Here is a 20150-nt window from a genome sequence, read left to right on the forward strand (position 1 = left end):
TAGATTGTATGGTTTCTTGTAAAATTTATTCCGATTATAGGTGTTTACATTTTTCATGCAAAAAAACTATCCTGCTACCTTAATTGATTAATCGACATAATTTAATGATCAATCAATGTTACTGAATTGTTTTCATATTATCAATCTATTCAACAAATTTACAATAAAGTCCTAAATTATGTAATCTAATGGCACTTCAGATGCTGGAAGTCAATCTTTTTCAATTGACCATTACAACAGCCTTGCCACTTTAAGCAGATGTGGTCTGACAGTGACCAGATGAAAATGTGTAAGCCAAATCTACATACCGGGTACATATAAAGCCACATTTTCATGGCCAGTATGACCCACTTGTGTACTTCAAGCATAGCCACTGCAACCTGAAGACAATCTTGGTAAGGTATTTTTAAGTCCATAGGGAATTGAGTCCCAAGCGACGATAACACATCCTAAAAACGCAAAGGCTGATGGGTCGACGCTCATTTGTAAACAATGACACGCTATCGCCATCTGATGCATGTGCAGGTGACGACTCCCCCTCTTTAAGTTTGTACTAAACCATTGTATTTTCCATGTCTGCCATTCAAAGTTCTTCAGTGCCCAACTCCATACGACTTTCACATCAATTTGTATAAAGTATCCACTTAATTCAGTCAATGTTTCACAATTACCAATGATCATTCAATGGTTGACTTATTACAATGACTTTTTATTTAAATCCTCATCCTCTGCAGTCCCCTTGTGTATAAATAACAATCCAATAACAATCAGAGATGCACCAAACCACCAAACAAGAGATAGTGTCTCTCCAAATAACACCATACCAAGAAAAGCCTGCCAATACAATTGAGATAGTGATTATTCATGTGGGTGTTGAGTATTAAAAAACTGACTTTATTTTTAAAGAAAACTATTATATATACAAATATGTTTTGTGTTCTCCCATTCCAGATTACCCACAGATGTGGTTTTCAGTTAATTTATGAATATTTTAATAAAATTTAGAAACTCAAAATGGTAGTTGAAAACCGTACAACCATGCAGTCACAATAACTGTGAATTTGACATCACTTGTGTGGTGATTTTAATATCGTTTAGGATTGTTTAATCAATCTCCCACTAAGAGAGCAGTACAGAAGAGTGTGTAAATAGCAAATCACAAGCTTGTTTGAATTTGCGTGTACATTCTTAAATATTAACAAAATATTACAGTTAACCACATCTACTAGTTTCTACCCAATTGAAAATGAAAGAATAAATAAAAAACTTACTGAAAAGAAAAAGTTTGAGGCAGTATTAATGACTGTAGCTTCTAGGGATGATGTGCATTTTCTCAATGATTTAACAAACAATGTCCACATCACTGCATTGAAAATAAACACCATACAGAAGGAAATAATTCTCATACTCAGAGCAATCTGAAAAAAAATATGAAACTATATTCCATGCACTCAAGTTATGAACAATTCATAAATGATTTGGCAGTGAATGAACATTTTTTTTTCAAAGCAATATAATATTTTTTGTGAATTGGCAGCAATTTTAGACTATATATAATACAAACAAAATTGTACTGTAAATAACTTTATTTTTGCTTGGAATTAATTTTCGCTATTTTCCCTGAAGGAATGATTCAGTGAACATAAAATCCAGCGAATATACCTTTTTTTCTATATTTTACATTCAACTTGTCAAAAATCAGTGAAAATTATTTCCAGCTAAAAGTATTATACAGTATCATATTGGCACTATATGTATGTAAATTACACAGACATGCTTATGTTCAAAATAAGTGATACGTCTATACATTGCCGGCTGAGACTTCCACAGATACTCAAAACGACTGGTTTAAACCAGTGTCAGCAGGTAAGACTTCCACAGATAGTCAAAACGACTGGTTTAAACCAGTGTCAGCAAGTAAGACTTCCACAGATAGTCAAAACGACTGGTTTAAACCAGTGTCAGCAGGTAAGACTTCCACAGATAGTCAAAACGACTGGTTTAAACCAGTGTCAGCAGGTAAGACTTCCACAGATAGTCAAAACGACTGGTTTAAACCAGTGTCAGCAGGTAAGACTTCCACAGATAGTCAAAACGACTGGTTTAAACCAGTGTCAGCAGGTAAGACTTCCACAGATAGTCAAAACGACTGGTTTAAACCAGTGTCAGCAGGTAAGACTTCCACAGATAGTCAAAACGACTGGTTTAAACCAGTGTCAGCAGGTAAGACTTCCACAGATAGTCAAAACGACTGGTTTAAACCAGTGTCAGCAGGTAAGACTTCCACAGATAGTCAAAACGACTGGTTTAAACCAGTGTCAGCAGGTAAGACTTCCACAGATAGTCAAAACGACTGGTTTAAACCAGTGTCAGCAGGTAAGACTTCCACAGATAGTCAAAACGACTGGTTTAAACCAGTGTCAGCAGGTAAGACTTCCACAGATAGTCAAAACGACTGGTTTAAACCAGTGTCAGCAGGTAATGTGTTGATGATACCATAAATGGAAACTGTTGGATTATATCAAATACAGCAAATGTATTGATAGTTTTCTTTCAAGGAAAATTCTAGTTTCTAGTTTGTAATGACATTGACATATTTGAATTAGTTTTTAGTTTTACACAATTCTAACCTGAACAGATTTCATGGTTTACACGATGTGTCAAGTTTAAATATTGGTTCCATATAATGTATACAATAAATTTGAAATACAATGTACAAATTTTGAACATGTGTTTTGCAAAGACTACTGTTCTTTAGGTTCAGACATGAATACAGGCTTCAGGACTGCATTATATACCAGTAGGCAGCCTAGAATTACTGTGATTTCTGTACTTTGTAGAATTACTGATAAAGCCACAAAATAAGTCAAAGAATTTTGATCTGTGCTACCGCTATGTTAAAACTCATGGAACAGATTCAAGAGTCATGATGTAATAAACACCATGACAACAACATTTCTGAAGTGCCGGCATGGTGATGATGACAACCTGAATTTGAACAGGGGAAATACACTGCTGAAGTGGTGTTATAACTCATCTATGTATTTAACTGCACCCACAACAAATAAAATTTAAAAATTTAATGTAGATTCACACTTAATAAATGAATCCTGCATGTTGCATTGATCCTAGGTTGCATCTGACTATAGCAGGAATTTCAGTGAGATGCATCATAGGATTACTGCCTCATTATAAGGCTTCATTTAATACAAAGGTAGTGGTAGTACAAATGTGTTGTTTTTTCCTTTCTTCACATCTACAAAAGAAAGAGTGCAATGCTATACACACATGGCCATTACAACATCAATTGTATTGATGTGTGATAATGTAACATTAGTCTGGGATCCAGCCATTCATCGTAACCTTCCCAGTAGTTTTTAAAAGCCCATGATAATAGATGGCAGTATACGTTCATAATCATTCAATTGTGGACAATGTATATACAAACATTCAAACATGTATTATAAATATTATTAAACATGTCTTATTTATCGTTGACTGGAAACCCCGGAAAACACTAAACCTGTCGAAAAACACTAAACCTGTCGAAAAACACTAAACCTGAATAAAAACACTAAACCCGAGGTAAAGGGTGTATTATGGGTGTACCATAATCGTCCAGTGAATATTTGATTAAAAGAAAGCGAAAACATGAAACAGAACCCACGACGGCAGCTGATTTTTCAACAGGTTTAGTCTTTTTCAACAGGTTTAGTCTTTTTCAATAGGTTTAGTGTTTTTCAACTGGTTTAGTGTTTTCCGGGGTTTCCACTCAACGCTTATTTATCATTAATACAAACGAACGTAAATTAATCAAGCATGTGACTAAATACTTAAAACTTTGTTTCAAGAAACATGACACATAGACATGTACTTATCATACTTAATTGTATATCACCTCACTATCTCAGGCTAATTTGCCATTTTAAACTGCATTTATCTTAATTTTCTTTAACTTCTATTTTTGATACTGTTTTTTAAAATGATTTGTTAACTTATTATGGTGTAATAAATGAAATTATCATTATTATGTATTAATATTATTTCAACTTGATAATTTAAAATGCATATGTCCAATATTATTAAAATATTATACAGGATCTTTTCACTATTTATCTAGACCGTGTATACCAGTGACAGAATCGATCAAAGAGTCTCTATAGCTACAATGTATACCAACATAATCATGCACAATCAATTTGTTTCTTGCACAAAAAACTTTTACGTATCATATTACCACCACGCATCTCCACTGAATCTAAATAAATTCAAAGAATAACCAAAAAATGAATAATAACTGAAAATACAAACTGAATCACAGTCTGGAATGACAAGTTGCAGAGTGTCATGTTTTCTCTTGACAATATAACAGAGTTCAGCTACAGCTCCTGAATGCATAGCGAGTTTGGCACATGTAGAGGCCAGCGCTGCACAGATGCCCGCTGATAGAGCCAGGCTGAATCCAACCATAGGCATGGTGCACACACAGATGAAATTCGATTCAAAATGTTAATCGAGTCTTGTGTTATTCATAACAACGTATATTTCCTGCCCAAGTCGAATGTTAACTTTATAAAAGAGCGACCTCTATAGTTGCTTTGGAAATGAGCATTATTGATTATTATAGATAGGGATTCTCTGCTTTAACCTTACTTACTTGGTTACTCAGTTAATCATTATGTTTATTGAGAATGGTATATTATACATATATAATATAAATTTAGATTCATGCAGCAATTGGTGTGAAAAAAAAAAAAATCGATATACAAAAATGTACTTATTATTTATTTTCCGGGCCAACATCCCTCAATCCCGAAATGGTATGTTCGACAGAAAGATATCGCGAACAAACACATTGTACAAAATGGCGGAGATCGTAATGAGCGTACGGTCTTACGCAAAAATTATTTTACACGCTGCAAAATACCCACATTGTGCTGTAAACGGCGTTCTTCTAGCGGACAAAAAGAGACTAAAAGAAAATAAAACCATGATATATATCGATGCTATACCACTATTCCACATCGCCCTTGGACTAGCGCCGATGTTGGAAGTGGCTTTGACTAGGGTAAGTACACTGTTAGTCAAAGAATCGAATCATTCATTTGTATACACGTGTTTCGGTGCCCACCATCTTTGGAGACGGGAAAATGGTACATCTTGTTAATTACGACATGTAATATGGGAAAAAACATATTCATTGTTATATTGTTCGGTGTAATAACAGTCCGGCATTATAAACCAATTTACTATTTGTATGATGTCGGTTACTTCTAATAACTTGAATATATCATCAATTAAAATGCAAGAGTTGCAGTGGGTACTGTATATATGGCTATTGAATATGATAGGTTGAATAAGTAGTGATTTCTTTAAAACGTGGTAATGAAATGCATATAACACTATATTATAACAAAAATGTAAACAAAAGGTTCCGGATACATGTGTACTTAAGGTAGCGATTCTGGTTTGAGGGCACTTGGGAGGGAATTTTTTTTTTTTTTTGCTTTTTATTATCCAAAACGTCTTGGCTATAGACTGTTGAAATTTTGTAGAATTGTGAATAGTGGAACATACTCAAAACACGATTTTAAAATATAGATAACAGGTGCAAACATTATCTCTTTTGAATGCTTAGCAAGATTTAGTAAGGCTGTACATAAATAATAAAAGAGAAACATGGTGAAAAAAAGAAATGACGGGATCTCCATATTATGCACTGTATTTAACTTTTTACAAAACGATAATACATTTAAATTTGAAACTGTAACAGCCATTTGAATTATGAGCTTAGCAAACTTCTTACTGAGTGAATTGTTATGCAAATTAGCAATTATCTTAGCTTCTTTTTAGTGCACATTCCAGAACTTTAAAAAAAATAGCTCCTAGACGCTTTGACCTTTTGTTTTGAAATTTTCACAAATGATTGACAATGTGTTTATCTTCAAAACGCTGTCGGGGCATTGTTTTTAATTGAATAGTGTTACAGCAATTGTACAGACAACTAGCCTTGGTGTTAATTTATGCATAAACTTGAAGTAGTGAAATTTGAGCTGCTGCCCTACAAAATTGACAACTGGTAGACAGTTTTCAAGACGGCAAATTCTTCATAGTAAACAAATGTACCCATAAACCAATTTTGACAGAAAACAAGCATGGTTTAGAAGCTATTTTTTTTTCAAATCACTTTTGACTAAAAAGGTACATTTTTGTGCATATTACAAACTACAGTGTCCATAAAAATAAAAATACTCACAAAACTTTAAAATTCATACAATAAGCTTTCCGAAAATGTATAGTTTTGTGGACAAGGGAGGTCATCTTGGTTTCCTAATTAACTAATTAAAATACCTGTCAGGTAAACTGCATCTCTACCTTAAGAAGATTTGTTTTAAATGAATGGAGCAACAAACAAACAAACTAACCTCATACAGAAAATTTAAAACGAGTGTGAAGACAGTGTTTGATTTGATTTGTGTTCATTTGTATTTGATTGACGTACGTTTTATGTTCGATTGACGTACAAATTGTAATATCTATAATTTACACAAAAGTTGATATATAGCATATTTTTTGTAGGAAAAATAGGGATCAACCTATTTCTTTTGGAGAAAATCATGGTTATAAATAGTCCTACAGTTTCGCGCACATCGGAAGTCACATGGGCTCAAACAAGTATAAAATAGCCCTAGAAACAGACAAGAAACGCATAAATATGTTTAAAAGAAATGAATCTTATGTAAAAAATTATATTCTCAAAATGTCACCACTCAATTTAAAAAACAAATCAAATCTTTGAAACAAGGAAGTTGATAATGATTTTATTTATAATCATTGTCCTTTGACCTTCTGCGCATTTGCAGACGCGTCAAGGAACTGTCATGCGCATTATGTACCTTGATTTCCACTGAAAATACTAAATTGATCTCTATTTTTCTTGCACAAAAATATTGTTAAATTAGCTGAAATTGCTTTAAATCAACATTTGAGGGAATTATAGATATTTCAATGGATGTTTCAATTGTACGTTAATCAGACGTGGATCAAACACGAACCGAACGCGAATCTTCACACGTAAATTTTAAACTACTTTCAATATGAAAAATTATTTAGTTGATATAAAAGATTTTAAATTAAGGTGATATTTTTGCAAATTTAGAATTTTTAATCATAAACTACTGATCGAGACTGGCAGGCAAAAGAAAATTCCTAGAAACGAAAAAATATGTAAAATTTTGTACATATGATGAAATTGAAGACAAGTACCATTTCTTAATAGAATGCAGTAAATATGATGTAACCAGTAATAAATTATTTAAATACATACAGAAAAAAAAATCTGAAAATGAATGGAAAAGAATTTTTTTTTAATAATTATGACAAGTTTTGCAAGAATATAAACTGTGCAATACATCCCTATTCAAGTATGAATTTAAAAGATAAAACATAGCAGCTCTATTATATAAGTCTGTAGGTAGTTTTAATGCAATGACGTATTTAGTAGCTTAGTAGTTTTATTCTTATACTTAATTTCATGTTTTTTCTTCCATTCTCAGTATTTAATGTTTAATTCATGATTTTTGTGGAATTAAACTTGTATTTCACTTGTTTTGTTCTGTTTTACAACCATAATATTTTAATATGTTTTTCTTTCTTTTATAATGACATGTATTCAATATGCCATTTGTGATTTTAGTTGAGTGACCTATTATTTCAGTTTTTGTTTTACAACCATAAAATTGCTCTCTGTAGTAGATTTTCGTCTTGAATAAAATTATTATTATTATTATTAAAAATGGTTAACCCTTAATTTGCTTACTGTTCAAGGATTCTTTGTATGTTTTGATGACCAACATTTTGGGAAAGAGTTCCTTAAGGCCCCCTACCCTTAACCCTAACCCTAACCTCAACACATATGCCCCCCCCCCCCCCCATGTAATTGTATATGCCTCTCCAGGTAACTATATGTGTCCTGAAGGGGGCATATACAATTTAAATGAGGGGAGGGGCAGGGTTAGGATTGCATTTATGAGTAAAGAAATCCTTCATTGAACTGTATAAACTGGGAAAATGGTGAAAACTCTGTTAGATATTACAATGAATACTGTACCTTGTATCCTATTATCTAAAAGAGGTCTTACCGGGGTATATCTGGATGTTATCTGGTTCGTAATGTTATCTTTTTCCTGTTAGCAAAGTGACTAAAATGGTTTGTAATTTGTATATATGAGAAAAATTAGAATTAGCCACCATGGTCAGAACTATTTTATTCATAGTAAAATCCTTCTTACCGGTATAGATTAACTTACGTTATTCTGTTTGATGTTTATTATTCCTTACATGAAAAGCAAATAATTGCCAAATGTAATTCATCAATGTGACAGCTAAATATGCCACAAATGTAAAACATATTAGCTCGCTTCATAAATCAGAATTTTTGGGCTTAGATAGAGGTAGTTTTTGACTCCCATGTGCGAAGCACATAATGGGAGTCTTTGCAGTTTAGTGTGTCTGTATGGGGGTGTGTGTGTGTGTGTGTGTATGTGTGTATGTATGTGTGTATGTGTGTCCGACTGTTCCACTGCTATCTCAAGAACCATACATCAGTTTTTGATGAAACTTGGTGCACAGATGCTCTGGGTCAATGTGCAGATTTGATTAGGTTTTGGTAAAAATCCATGCTTGTTAATTACCTAATTTGCATGATAATTAGCTAATTTTTAGCTGTTCTATGACTGTTCCACTGATATCTAAAGAACCACTCATTAGATTTTGATGAAACTTGGTACATAGATGCTCTGAACTAATGCTATGTTTTGATTAGTTTTTGCTAATAATCCGTCATATGTCATATGACACTGCACAGACATGATAGTTTTTATGGTAATATCAGTACATATAATTACCTAATTTGCATAATTAATTAATTTTCAGCTTTTGATATAAGTAGTGAGCATTACATTTCAATGAAACTTGGTACTTACATACTCAAGGACTATGCAGAGATTGGTTGTTTTGGATAAATATTTGTGCATATTAATCACCTAATTTGCATAATTATTTAATTTTCAGCTTTTCCACGGGTATCTCAAGTACTAATCATCGCATTTCAATAAAACTTGGTACATAGATCCTGTAGGACTATGCAGAGACCTGATTAATTTTAGGGTAAATAATTGTGCATATTAATTACCTAATTTGCATAATTAATTTTCAGCTTTTCTACTGATATCTAAAGTACTAATCATCACAATGAATCTAGAATTATGCAGAGACCCAATTAGTTTTCGGTAAATATGTGTGCATATTAATCACCTAATTTGCATAATTAACCAATTTCCTACTTTCACACTGATATCTCAGGTACTAATCATCACATGTCAATGAATGTTTGTACATGGATGCTGTAGGACAATAGACATACCTGGATAATTGTGGGTTAAAATCTGTACATATTAATTACCTAATTTGCATAATCAACCAATTTTAAGCTTTCACACTGATATCTAAAGTATTAATTATTCCATTTCAATGAAAGTTAGTACAAAGATGCTCTAGGACAATGTACAAACCTAATTAGTTTGGGGTAAAAATCTGTTCATATTAATTCCCTAATTAGCATAGTAATTCATAATTTTTTGGTTCTAATCACATTTCAATTAAACTTGGTACATAGATTTTCTGTTACATTGCGCAGACCTCATTAGTTTAAAAAAAAAAAAAATTTACACTCAAATCTGTTCATATTAATTTTCTGATTTGCATAATTAGTTTTCAGCTAAGTAATTTCAAATTATATTTAATGTGTCTCCAATACTCTCAACACATGGGAGTTCTTTCTAAGCTTTCTTTGATTCTATGTTTTTGTTGTTGCCGTAGCCTTTAACAGTTTTCTAGTGGGATTTTAATATTTCTTTTTTTGGTTTCAGATTGATGCATACTGTAGAAGTGTTGGGTTAGTTATAGCTGGTTATTATCAAGGAAATGAACACATATATGATTCAACGTAAGTATTTTATATAAAAATGTCTTATTCAATTCCTGGTTCCTGAATTCATATCGTTTGTGTGTTCATGTTTGTGTGCTTTCACATATTGTGTGACCTGGGGTCAACAAACCAGAAGGTAGGACAGATTTTGAACGCACAGAGTTGCATTGCACCGACGATCAATGTTTTCAACTTGCAGTGCAAAAATTCCCCTGAAATAAAACTGTCATCATCTTTCAACTAACTCGTACCATCTTCTGAAAAATTGTACACTATTCTGCCAGAGCAAGAATAACGAGCTTGCAAATTATCTTCGGCTATATTTTCATATTTTTTGCAGGTATTTTGGGAGTTGAAAAACTATGTCATGGTCAAATTATCTTTTTCAACTGGAAATCTCTGCTGTCTTAAATAGTTCCTCTAGATGCCCTTATTTGTACCCACCCACCAACACTCACTTCTCTGGGTCTTATCAGACTTATGTTTTCTTGCTTGAGCTAAGCAAATGACAAGTATATTTTTTGGTTTGAGTTGATCAATCCTGAACTTTCTATATACACAACTCATTTCGCCCAATCCCCCCACTTTTTAAAGATGTTTTTGGATGTTAATCAAAATTATTATTCTATGAAAATTTCAGACCTTTATCATGAATGGAATATGCTTAAAAACGATCAAAATTAACAACACGCATTGTTGTGATGAATAATTTGCATATTTACATGTACATGTATTTTAAATAATTAGTAAATTACACAGTCAAGTATTAAATAATTTTAGAACATCTTTAGATGCTTTCTTATCATCTACAATTTACTGGAAGTAAAAACACAGAAGATTTCATAACCATTTAAAAAACATGTACATCTACATATATGAAAATTAGTGAATACTCAGCGAGCAATTTTTGTTAAATTGAAGCATTCTAAAGATTTCCCTATCTGAATGTAAAACAAACAAATTATTCTGATGAAAATGCAAAAATAGATATTTAAAAAAAAAAAAATGTTATGTAAAATTGCTGTGACTGTTTTATTAGTCCCCGTTCAGTTGCACTCCGAAAACGGGGACTTATGTTTTGACCTCCGTGCGTGCATGCGTCCGGCCATTTTGTTTTAATGAATGTGGTTCTCGTGCCATATCTCTGACTTGCTTTCACTGATTATGTTCAAATTTTAAATATTCATTATACATCCAGTGTTCTCCACGAGGGGTTTTAGCAGGGCGCAGCGCCCTGCATAGGAAGTCGTGAGCCCTGCATAGGAAGTCGTGAGCCCTGCATAGGTAGTCGTGCGCCCTGCATTCACATTTCCCGTCCCGATCAAATACATTGTATTGTTAGTTGAGTATTCAGTGTTCTCCACGAGGAGTTTAAGAGCGGCGAAGCGCCCCTCTTTAATTTATTTGCGCCCCTCTTCAATTTGTAGCGCCCCTCTATTTATCTTCAGCACCCTCCTTTGTTTTCGGTGACAGGCTGTTTCACAGTCCCGGAAGATGTCCCGACGACGTTATTGAGAGACCTCTTATTAATTGACAGGCGATAAAACAAAGAACTAAGAGACAGATAGTGGCATAGGTGACAACTAGAACAATGGATTTGATGTCTGGGGAAAAACTGGCTGAATAAATAAACAAAAAACAATGAATGGATGCGTGAAGTGATTGTCACAAGCATTGTATTAATCACGCAATGGGATAGTTAAAACAAGTTTTCTCATCATTCCTGAATTAGCTGAGATACTTAAGGTAGCAAGAAGGGAAATTTTCACTTTTTTTTTTTATTTTTCAAAAATTGATAAAACGGTTACTTTAGACCTTGATACATCATCCCAGGTTTACCAAAGATCGAAATTGCGAAATAACGTTGCTTATATTAGTGTTTTAAAACGCTAGAAGAAAAGTCTACAACTGCCGTTTCGTGGATATTTGCATAATGTTTATCTTTGGAAGGGTTAAAATGATAACATCTTATCTGTATACTCTGTTGTTGACGATTCTGATATAGTGGGTGATAAGCTTCACGTCGCAAACAATGCGTGTTTATCTAACGTCCATTGTCAGCATTATTGTCAGTCGAGAATTCGTCTGAGAAACATGGTTGTACAGTCCGGGCATACAGTACTCATTTCGCCCAACCTTCTGCTTTTACATCGACCGCTTATCAGGCTTATTGCTTAATTTCCGACCATGCGGTCTTGTCCGACCGAAAACCGACCTCATTTTAATCGCTTTTTTTTTTTTCGCTACCTCGCTCATTGAAACACCGACCCTCGCCCAAACACTGATCACTGGCACATGACTGGTCGAAATGGTGGTTTTGATAGTAAAGTGTGAACATACAACTAGTATTAACTATTATTAAATTCTGAACGACACTTCAAATCTAATAGTTGTATGACACTTGTATCGTGAAAGCAACTGAACTGTGACCTCTTGTTACGTGTTTTGGGTGCTTGTTCTAGATGTACTATTTTTATATTATTTTAATGACAGTTATGTGAAAAAAGCATAGGTAACTCATATTGACAGAGCAGAGAAATGAGGAAATGTTAATGATTAATTCCAAAAATAACGATCATTGAATGAGTTCAGTCTATACCGTATACGTACCGTAAAAGTGTTCCCACAAAAAATATTTTCGGCTAAAAATGAATGAAAAAAATCGAACAGAGCTTGACATGTATGAATGATTTATTGGGCTTAAAAAAAAACGTGTCAAATTTAGTTATAGCCATAAATATTTGGTGGCCAGTCGATGAACAATTCGTAACTCAGGATTCACATGGAAGTCCTTCAGGGCTGAAAATCATCGACCCTACTCTGGTTTACTTTATTTACCAACTTGCAGAGAAAACTGATTCGCCGCGGACTCTAATGTATCTAAGCCTAGTATTTTCTTTTTGAACTGAGGTCAAATTCCATCCGTTTGTCAAAATATACCAATGTTTTTCAGCGAATAATTATGAAGCCTGTCACAGCACAAAAACACTATGTGAATTGACACCGGAAATTGGATGGTACGACGACCCTTCAATTCGCGTCAAATATGCTTTGTTACAATATCATTGATTGGATGAAAGTCACATGATCGGAGCACGACCTGGGTCACAGAACCATATTTGTCCGTATTATCAACAGGACCTCGCAAAAGAACCACACCCACATTTTCAATCTTTTTTAGAGCGGAAGTTGCCAACAAATGTAAAAAAACTCGTGAATTTCATGGATTTGAATAAAATAAAGCAAGCGATTGATGAGAATGATTATTAATATTTTCCCTGATGCTCTTCGAATTTTTCTTTTTGTTCTTTCAAGGTAAGAAATGGCTTGTTGAAGTTGCATCGACTTCAATGCGGCTGTTTCACCGTGAACAATTCTAACTCTGTTGTAGTTTTGCGATGTAAAATAAAATATATATTATAATAATAATAGTACTTTAATATTTGAGGTTTCAGCCCACAAATTACGGACATGATTCCCATGAATTACGGTAAATGTTTGTCCTGTCTCGGCTGATTGTGTTGACCGACTCAGGATGGAGAAACCAACTGGGATCGACATTCCAAACAAATTATTGGGACACTGTAAACAGACATTCCAAACAATCGAAATTATCAACGAAAAACGAGATTTTTCTAGATATTTTCAGACGTACTGTCATGAAAAACATATGTAAAATTAACAAATACACAAAGAGGTGTAATATTAGATTTTATTTTAGGCTTAGAAATATTTCCTTTCACTCAGCCCTTGCATGGAACTGCGATTTGGCTTCATGGTCCTTCAGCTTGTCTTTGCCACGGCGGATAACAACAATAATTATACAAAATACATTGCGAAGACTCAACAATCAGGAAAGAAAACCCAGACAACCATGTTGTACTTGTGTTGAAATACATTTTGTATTTCACGTCAAAATATTGTTCAAATCGAGGTCAAAGGGTCAGATTGCATGCATACAATTAGTTAAAACAAAAAGTATTTGAACTTTTATCAGCTGTCGAACCATAGACCATTCATAAAAAACAGACACACAATTATAAGACAATGTGAACCTTGGAAATTTTTCTATTAATCCTAATTTCAAATGCGCGCAAGCGAGCGGGTGGTGATATTTCGGGGTTTGCGCGGTCGAAAATAAAGCGAAATTGTCCGGTAGAATTCAACAAGCGGTCGTAAAGGCGAATGAAAAAGGTGGTTGGAAAGCGCAAGCGGGCGAGAGGTTGTGCGAAATAAGTACTGTAACTTTGCGCAACTTTCTTTTAAATCGTTTTATTTTCCAAGTCAATATTCTATTTTACTAATACCATTTTTTCTAACGCAATGGCGAAAAAAAGAAAGTGTTGAAAGAGGAGGCCAAGAAAAATCTGCCACTCAGTGTCACAATCTGAACCAGCAATTTTTTTTTCAAACATCGGCCATTTTGTTTTCACCATGAAAACCGTTTTATTAGATCTCTTATCAGAGACACTTGAAGGATTAGCTTGTTTGTAAACTTTCAGTGTGTACAGTGAGACTGTAATGTTTGTCAGAGGATTATCCCTCACTTTGCGTTTGCATAACAATCGAAACCAGAATGTTCCTGGAATACAGACTCGAATGCCAGCAGTTTTCTTCATTTTTCACGCTCAAGCTTGACACTGACACTCTTTATGAGTTCAGACTTCAGAGGTTAATATGTTTGGCCATTTTTAGTGTATATTTATAATAATGCAGCAAATCTACAGTGTTTTATTAACCAAAACTGTTTTTCGCATTTTTCTCGAGTTGAGGTTTTGACTGAGTACGACTCATTGGGACCGCCGCCAAATCAAGACCGTTCGAACTAGGACATTCAAACTCGCAGTTATCGTTCAAAAGATAATGATGGTGCGAAATATGTCTGGGTTTTTAAAGAAAATGCTTTGTCACAGAATAATAGTATGTGAAAGGTGCCAAGTGTGAAATAATTTGGGGACAAAAAAACAAACCTGCATAGAAATCAGAATAATATGTCTTTTGATTATCGGAGACGCATTTCAATGGACTTGATTACGGACAATGCATGACGTGAATTTCACCAGGAAATTCCACAGTGTGCTCTCGCAATCGCGGACTTCGTCATTTTTACAAGGTTCGCCATTTTTGATGTCACGTGATAATTATGTAAACAATGACTGTCCAGTTTGTGCGAACTTGTATCTTTATACTTAGTCTTTTGATATATATAAGCTAAATTACTGTTCTGAACGAGACAATCCACAGAGAGTGTTTTATTCAAAAACGTCACAAAACCCTTCTTGCTACCTTAAGAACAGGAAAACCAGCAACAATTTATTGGTCCAATTGCTTGTTACTTGCCTTTTATTGGCGAAAAGTAAAAAGAATCATCAAATAAATCACCAAAACAAAACGTACGGTAAACACTGAAACAACATGGATGTCACAGTATCTGATTTGACCTTTGTCCTCAGTACCCACATTGTAATCAACATGATTAATTTATTTACAGTCATCGGATTCGATTTTTTCTTTCTCTTTTAAATGGTAATTTGTTATGTGAAAATATTTTTCTTCTTATTACTTGGAGTTTTCAACTATTACAATATCTCAGTGCATTTATAAAACCTATGAAAATGGAAATATTTGAAAGAAATTTAAAAGAAATAAATGAAAGGCTAGAATTTCACAACTTGTTCCATTACACTTTTACAAAGAATAAAATTGATATTCTTCATTTGTCAAAGTTTATATTTTTTTAGCTCCGCTGTCGACTTTGTCGAGCGGAGCTTATCATATGAGTGATTGTCCGTCGTCGTCCGTCGTGGTCGTCGTCCGTGTCAATGTTTTACTTTTTCGACTTCTTCTTGAAAACTACAAGCCTAAATGCTTTGATACTTGGTGTATATGTACCTTGGGTAGACCTCTCTTAGGTTTGTTCATTTCATGTTGATATCTTTAATTCTCTAATTTTGGTGAATATTTTTGTCATTTTTGGTAAAAACTGATATTTTCGACTTCTTGTTAAAAACCGCAAGTGCAATTGCTTTGATATTACATTTATAGGTACTACATGTAGACCTCTCTCAGATTTGTTAATTTTGTAATGATATCTTTAATTCTTTAATTTTGGTGAATATTTTTGTCATTTTTGGTAAAAACTGATATTTTCGACTTCTTGTTAAAAACCGCAAGTCCAATTGCTTTGATACTACATATATAGGTACTACATGTGGACCTCTCTCAGATTCGTTCATTTCGTGATGATATCTTCAATTCTCTAATTAATTTGTTTTGGTGAATATTTTTGTAATTTTTGGTAAAAAGTGATATTTTTGACTTCTTGTTAAAAACTGTAAGTCCGATTGCTTTGATACTATTCATATTGTTCATTTTCTAATGATGTCTTCAGTTCTTTAATTGAAATGTGCATTGCTAACAGCGGAGCTATCTCAGCCGATAGGCTGCTTGTTTACACATCAAGTGGTTTAACTTATTCATCAAAATAATTCAAGAACATTAATATAGTACTTGTACACAGTGTTTAATTGATGTAAATATAATAGTGCTAAGAATTTCCTTTGAAACGTTTGATTAGTATGCTAATTATATGCAAATTAAATATGCTAATTATATACAAATTAGTGCCCCTCTTTAAATTTTATTTGTGGAGAACACTGACATCATGTCATAGACAGACAGATATATTGGTTTGACAATCCTATTCAAAATGGCCAAATGGTGGCCATTTTTGTGCAAAAAAATCATCAAATATCAAGCATTTCTGGCATTTATGGATGGATTTCGTTCAAACTTGGTACATATATTAGACTTTACAGGTTCCTGATGCACATCAGTTATTTTTCAGATCAGATTCAAAATGGCTGCCTGGTGGCCATTTTGTTTTAATGAATGGGCTTCTAGACCCATATCTCCGACTTGTTTTGACTGATTATAATCAAATTTTAAATATTCATTATACATCATGTTATAGATAAACAGATATATTGGTTTGACGATCCTATTCAAAATTGCCGAATGGTGGTCATTTTTGTGCTAAAAAATCATCAAATATCAAGCATTTCTGGCATTTATGGATGGATTTCGTTCAAATTTGGTACATATATTAGACATTACGGGTTCCTGATGCACGTCATTTTATTTTTCAGATTGGATTCAAAATGGCTGACTGGCGGCCATTTTGTTTTAATGATTGGGCTTCTAGAGCCATACATTGTATCTCTTAAATGCTTTGACTGATTATATTCAAATTATATATATTTGTTATACATCATGTTATATATATACATGTATTCAAAATGGCTGATTTTGAATGCTGTTCCAGAGCAATATCTCTCAATATGGACAAGTACTTGTTTGACGATCAGATACAAATGTCAATCATTTTACTGTTAAAAAATCATATTCCTGACATGGTTATATTCCAGCTATATTACTATAAACAAAACTATATATCTTAAATTTGATAACTAACGGGGACTGTGCCATGCACATGGCTTGTTTCTTATGTCTTGTGAATGTGAATTTACACTGATGATTGGATGGCCCGACAACAATTCAATTCGTGTCAAATATGCTTTGTTACAACATCACTGATTGCTGATCTGGATCTTAATTTGTAGGGTTTTTGGCCCTCAACAGACATTTCAAACCATCAAAATTATTATCAAAAGGCGAGATGGCAGGCATGCTGGATATCTACAAACATACCTAAACAAATGCAAAATTAATAAATAAATGTAGAAGTGTAATGTCAGGTTTTATTTTAGACTTGTATTTTTTTTTTATTCAGTCCATATCCTCCTCTGGGAAAAAAAATAATATTTAAACAAATCGTGAACATGTGATGCATCAACAATCAGGAAAGAAATTGCAAAAATCACTTTGATGTAATTTGAAAATCAGACAAGCATGCTATAATTGTGTTAAAATACATTTTTGTGGCAGTATGTCAAGTCACAAATATTGCTTAAAATAAAACCTTTTATCCCAGTGAAATCTAGGTCAAAGGGTCAGATTGCAAGCATACAATTATAGATAATTAAACTCAGATAAAGTACCACACTTTAGATGAGTGATTGTACATCTCTGAAAACCCAAAATGCGCAACTATAAATCAACATGAATTTTAAGTGCAATTCGGGTGAGCAAGCAACACAACCACATGTTCGGAATACTAGCAATAATTATCCGGTTTATTTTCAACAATAGATCACAAAGGCAAGCAGAAATAAAGCAATGGCAAAGTGAAAGCAAGTGAGAGGTTGGCCAGGATGAGCATTGTATCCACGGCCAATGGGATTAATTTTCATTTATGTGTAGTACCAGTAATAGTCTCCAACATTAATGTACATTTTACAGGTACATCACTATGTGAACTGTGAATTAACTATATAACATTTTTGTTTATTTTTAGGTTAAATCCAATAGCATTGAAGATAGTAGACAAGATTAAAGACAATTCTGTAGATGCATGTTTGTTTATGGTATGTTAACTCTTAATGCCACAGTCGAGCTATGTTAACCTTTATAAAATATACCTGCATAATTGTTCCACATTTTTTTGTCAATTACTATTTAGAAATGAACTTGCATTGGATTACATAAAGTTGGTAGCCCCCTTTGTACAATCTGTAGGAGATCTTTGAATTTTGTGCGGTTCACTCAATATTATCCAATAGAATCCTGGAACTTTCTGTAAGATTCAGTAATTAGACCTTGATGCATGTCATTTTGTTTTTTCTGAACCATATCTCCAACATGCCTTGACTGATTGTAATCACACTTTCGCACATGCACCAATTTACATGACTTCATAACAAGTTAAAAATGACTGATTTTGAAGTTATTTTTTTGTGTTTTAAGTTTGTTTTAAAATTGCCAACTGGCAGCCTTGTTTTAATTTTTCCTCCTGGTGTCCGTTGGCGACCTCTTTTCATTTTCAACTTTTGCTATAATACTTTGTTTATATATATCTTGGGTGGACCTCTCTCAGATTTGTTCATTTCGTGATGATTCCTCAAATGTCTAATTTTGGTGAATATTTTTGTCATTTTTTGGTAAAAAGTGATGTTTTTGACTTCTTGTTAAAAACCGCAAGTCCAATAGCTTGGATACTACATTTTGTATACATATAGGTATTACAGGTAGACCTCTCTCAGATTTGTTCATTTCACGATGATATCTTCAAATCACAAATTTTGATGAATATTTTTGTTATTTTTGGTAAAAAAGTGCTATTTTCAACTGTCTAACTACAATGTGTACAGTGGAGCTATATCAGCAGACAGGCTGCTTGTTTTCAATTGAAAATTTCTCATTATTATTTCCTTTTTATGTCTTCAACGCCAAGTACAAATATGAACTTTGTGACAATGATTTGTTGCTTTATATATCTTGAGCTTCTAATAAAATGTAGTTAACAATTCAGCTTCAACCAAATTGATTGATTTCAGATTGATAACCAAAAAATGTCCTCAAGCTGTAGTGAGGTAGCATTGAAATTATTCACGTTTAATGAAAATAAAAGTGAGTGGAAACAAAAAGAAATGGAATCGAGGTAAGTTTAAATCAAACAGCTGGAATTCTATCAGGTAAACCTTACAATACAAGTACCGGTACGTCAACAAAAGTGAATGTATTTATTCTAATGTTTTAGCAATTGCACTGGGTTTTACATTCACGAACTTGGCAGGGAAACAATGAGTTCTATTGTTATTTTACATGTTTATGTAGATTCAATTTAGCAAATTTTACTAATCAAAAATAGCTAAATTAAAAGCTAGGGAAAAATTGACGAGGTTACAGTATTTTGGATGTTGACTGCCCTCTGGTGTTCAATTTTTTAAAATCTTTTGTTTTATGTTACAGCGTTGCACTCGAAGATGATGAGAAATGCCTTGCAGTATCAGCTGATTTATTGAGATCAAAATTATACAGAGATTTATCTGATTTTGATAATCATTTAGATGATATTTCATTAGATTGGTTAAATCCAGATATTAACAGTCTTATTAATCAGTGTTTATAGTGAATGTTACATTTTGTAGTAATACTACCTCCATGTTGTCAATGTATTATAACGTCACTTTCCTTTCTGTATTTTTTTTGTACCTGCCAAGCACAAAGTCTTCTGTATTAAAGTAGGTACCAACAAAAAAAA

The 20150-nt window shown here is 33.3% G+C and overlaps 2 protein-coding genes across 2 annotated transcripts; one reads left to right on the plus strand and one right to left on the minus strand.

Moving 5' to 3' along the window:
- LOC100369684 (uncharacterized) lies at positions 1-4583 on the minus strand. Its single transcript, XM_002739143.4, has 3 exons — positions 4312-4583; positions 1272-1418; positions 1-834 (listed from the first exon to the last, which is right to left on the minus strand). Exons 1-3 carry the CDS (start codon positions 4474-4476, stop codon positions 697-699), a joined length of 450 nt encoding a protein of 149 aa, XP_002739189.1. The 5' UTR covers positions 4477-4583; the 3' UTR covers positions 1-696.
- A 242-nt stretch (positions 4584-4825) lies between these two features.
- LOC102807681 (ER membrane protein complex subunit 8-like) lies at positions 4826-20150 on the plus strand. The gene is made up of 5 exons (XM_085500370.1): positions 4826-5068; positions 9930-10006; positions 18405-18474; positions 19444-19547; positions 19859-20150. The coding sequence occupies exons 1-5, from the start codon at positions 4865-4867 to the stop codon at positions 20016-20018; spliced, it is 615 nt and encodes a 204-aa protein (XP_085356496.1). The 5' UTR covers positions 4826-4864; the 3' UTR covers positions 20019-20150.

The sequence above is a fragment of the Saccoglossus kowalevskii genome, chromosome 6, assembly GCF_978046115.1.
Source record: "Saccoglossus kowalevskii chromosome 6, keSacKowa6.1, whole genome shotgun sequence".
NCBI lineage: Eukaryota > Metazoa > Hemichordata > Enteropneusta > Harrimaniidae > Saccoglossus > Saccoglossus kowalevskii.

Bases quoted from the DNA above. Each gene is read 5' to 3' on its own strand.
- LOC100369684 (XM_002739143.4), bottom strand. From the start codon at position 4,476: ATGCCTATGGTTGGATTCAGCCTGGCTCTATCAGCGGGCATCTGTGCA. The intron at 1,419-4,311 runs GTTTGTATTTTC...ATTTTTTTTCAG, and splicing joins TCATTCCAGACTGTGATTCA to ATTGCTCTGAGTATGAGAAT. The intron at 835-1,271 runs GTAAGTTTTTTA...TTGTATTGGCAG, and splicing joins CCTCAAACTTTTTCTTTTCA to GCTTTTCTTGGTATGGTGTT.
- LOC102807681 (XM_085500370.1), top strand. From the start codon at position 4,865: ATGGCGGAGATCGTAATGAGCGTACGGTCTTACGCAAAAATTATTTTA. The intron at 18,475-19,443 runs GTATGTTAACTC...GATTGATTTCAG, and splicing joins TAGATGCATGTTTGTTTATG to ATTGATAACCAAAAAATGTC. The intron at 19,548-19,858 runs GTAAGTTTAAAT...TTTATGTTACAG, and splicing joins CAAAAAGAAATGGAATCGAG to CGTTGCACTCGAAGATGATG.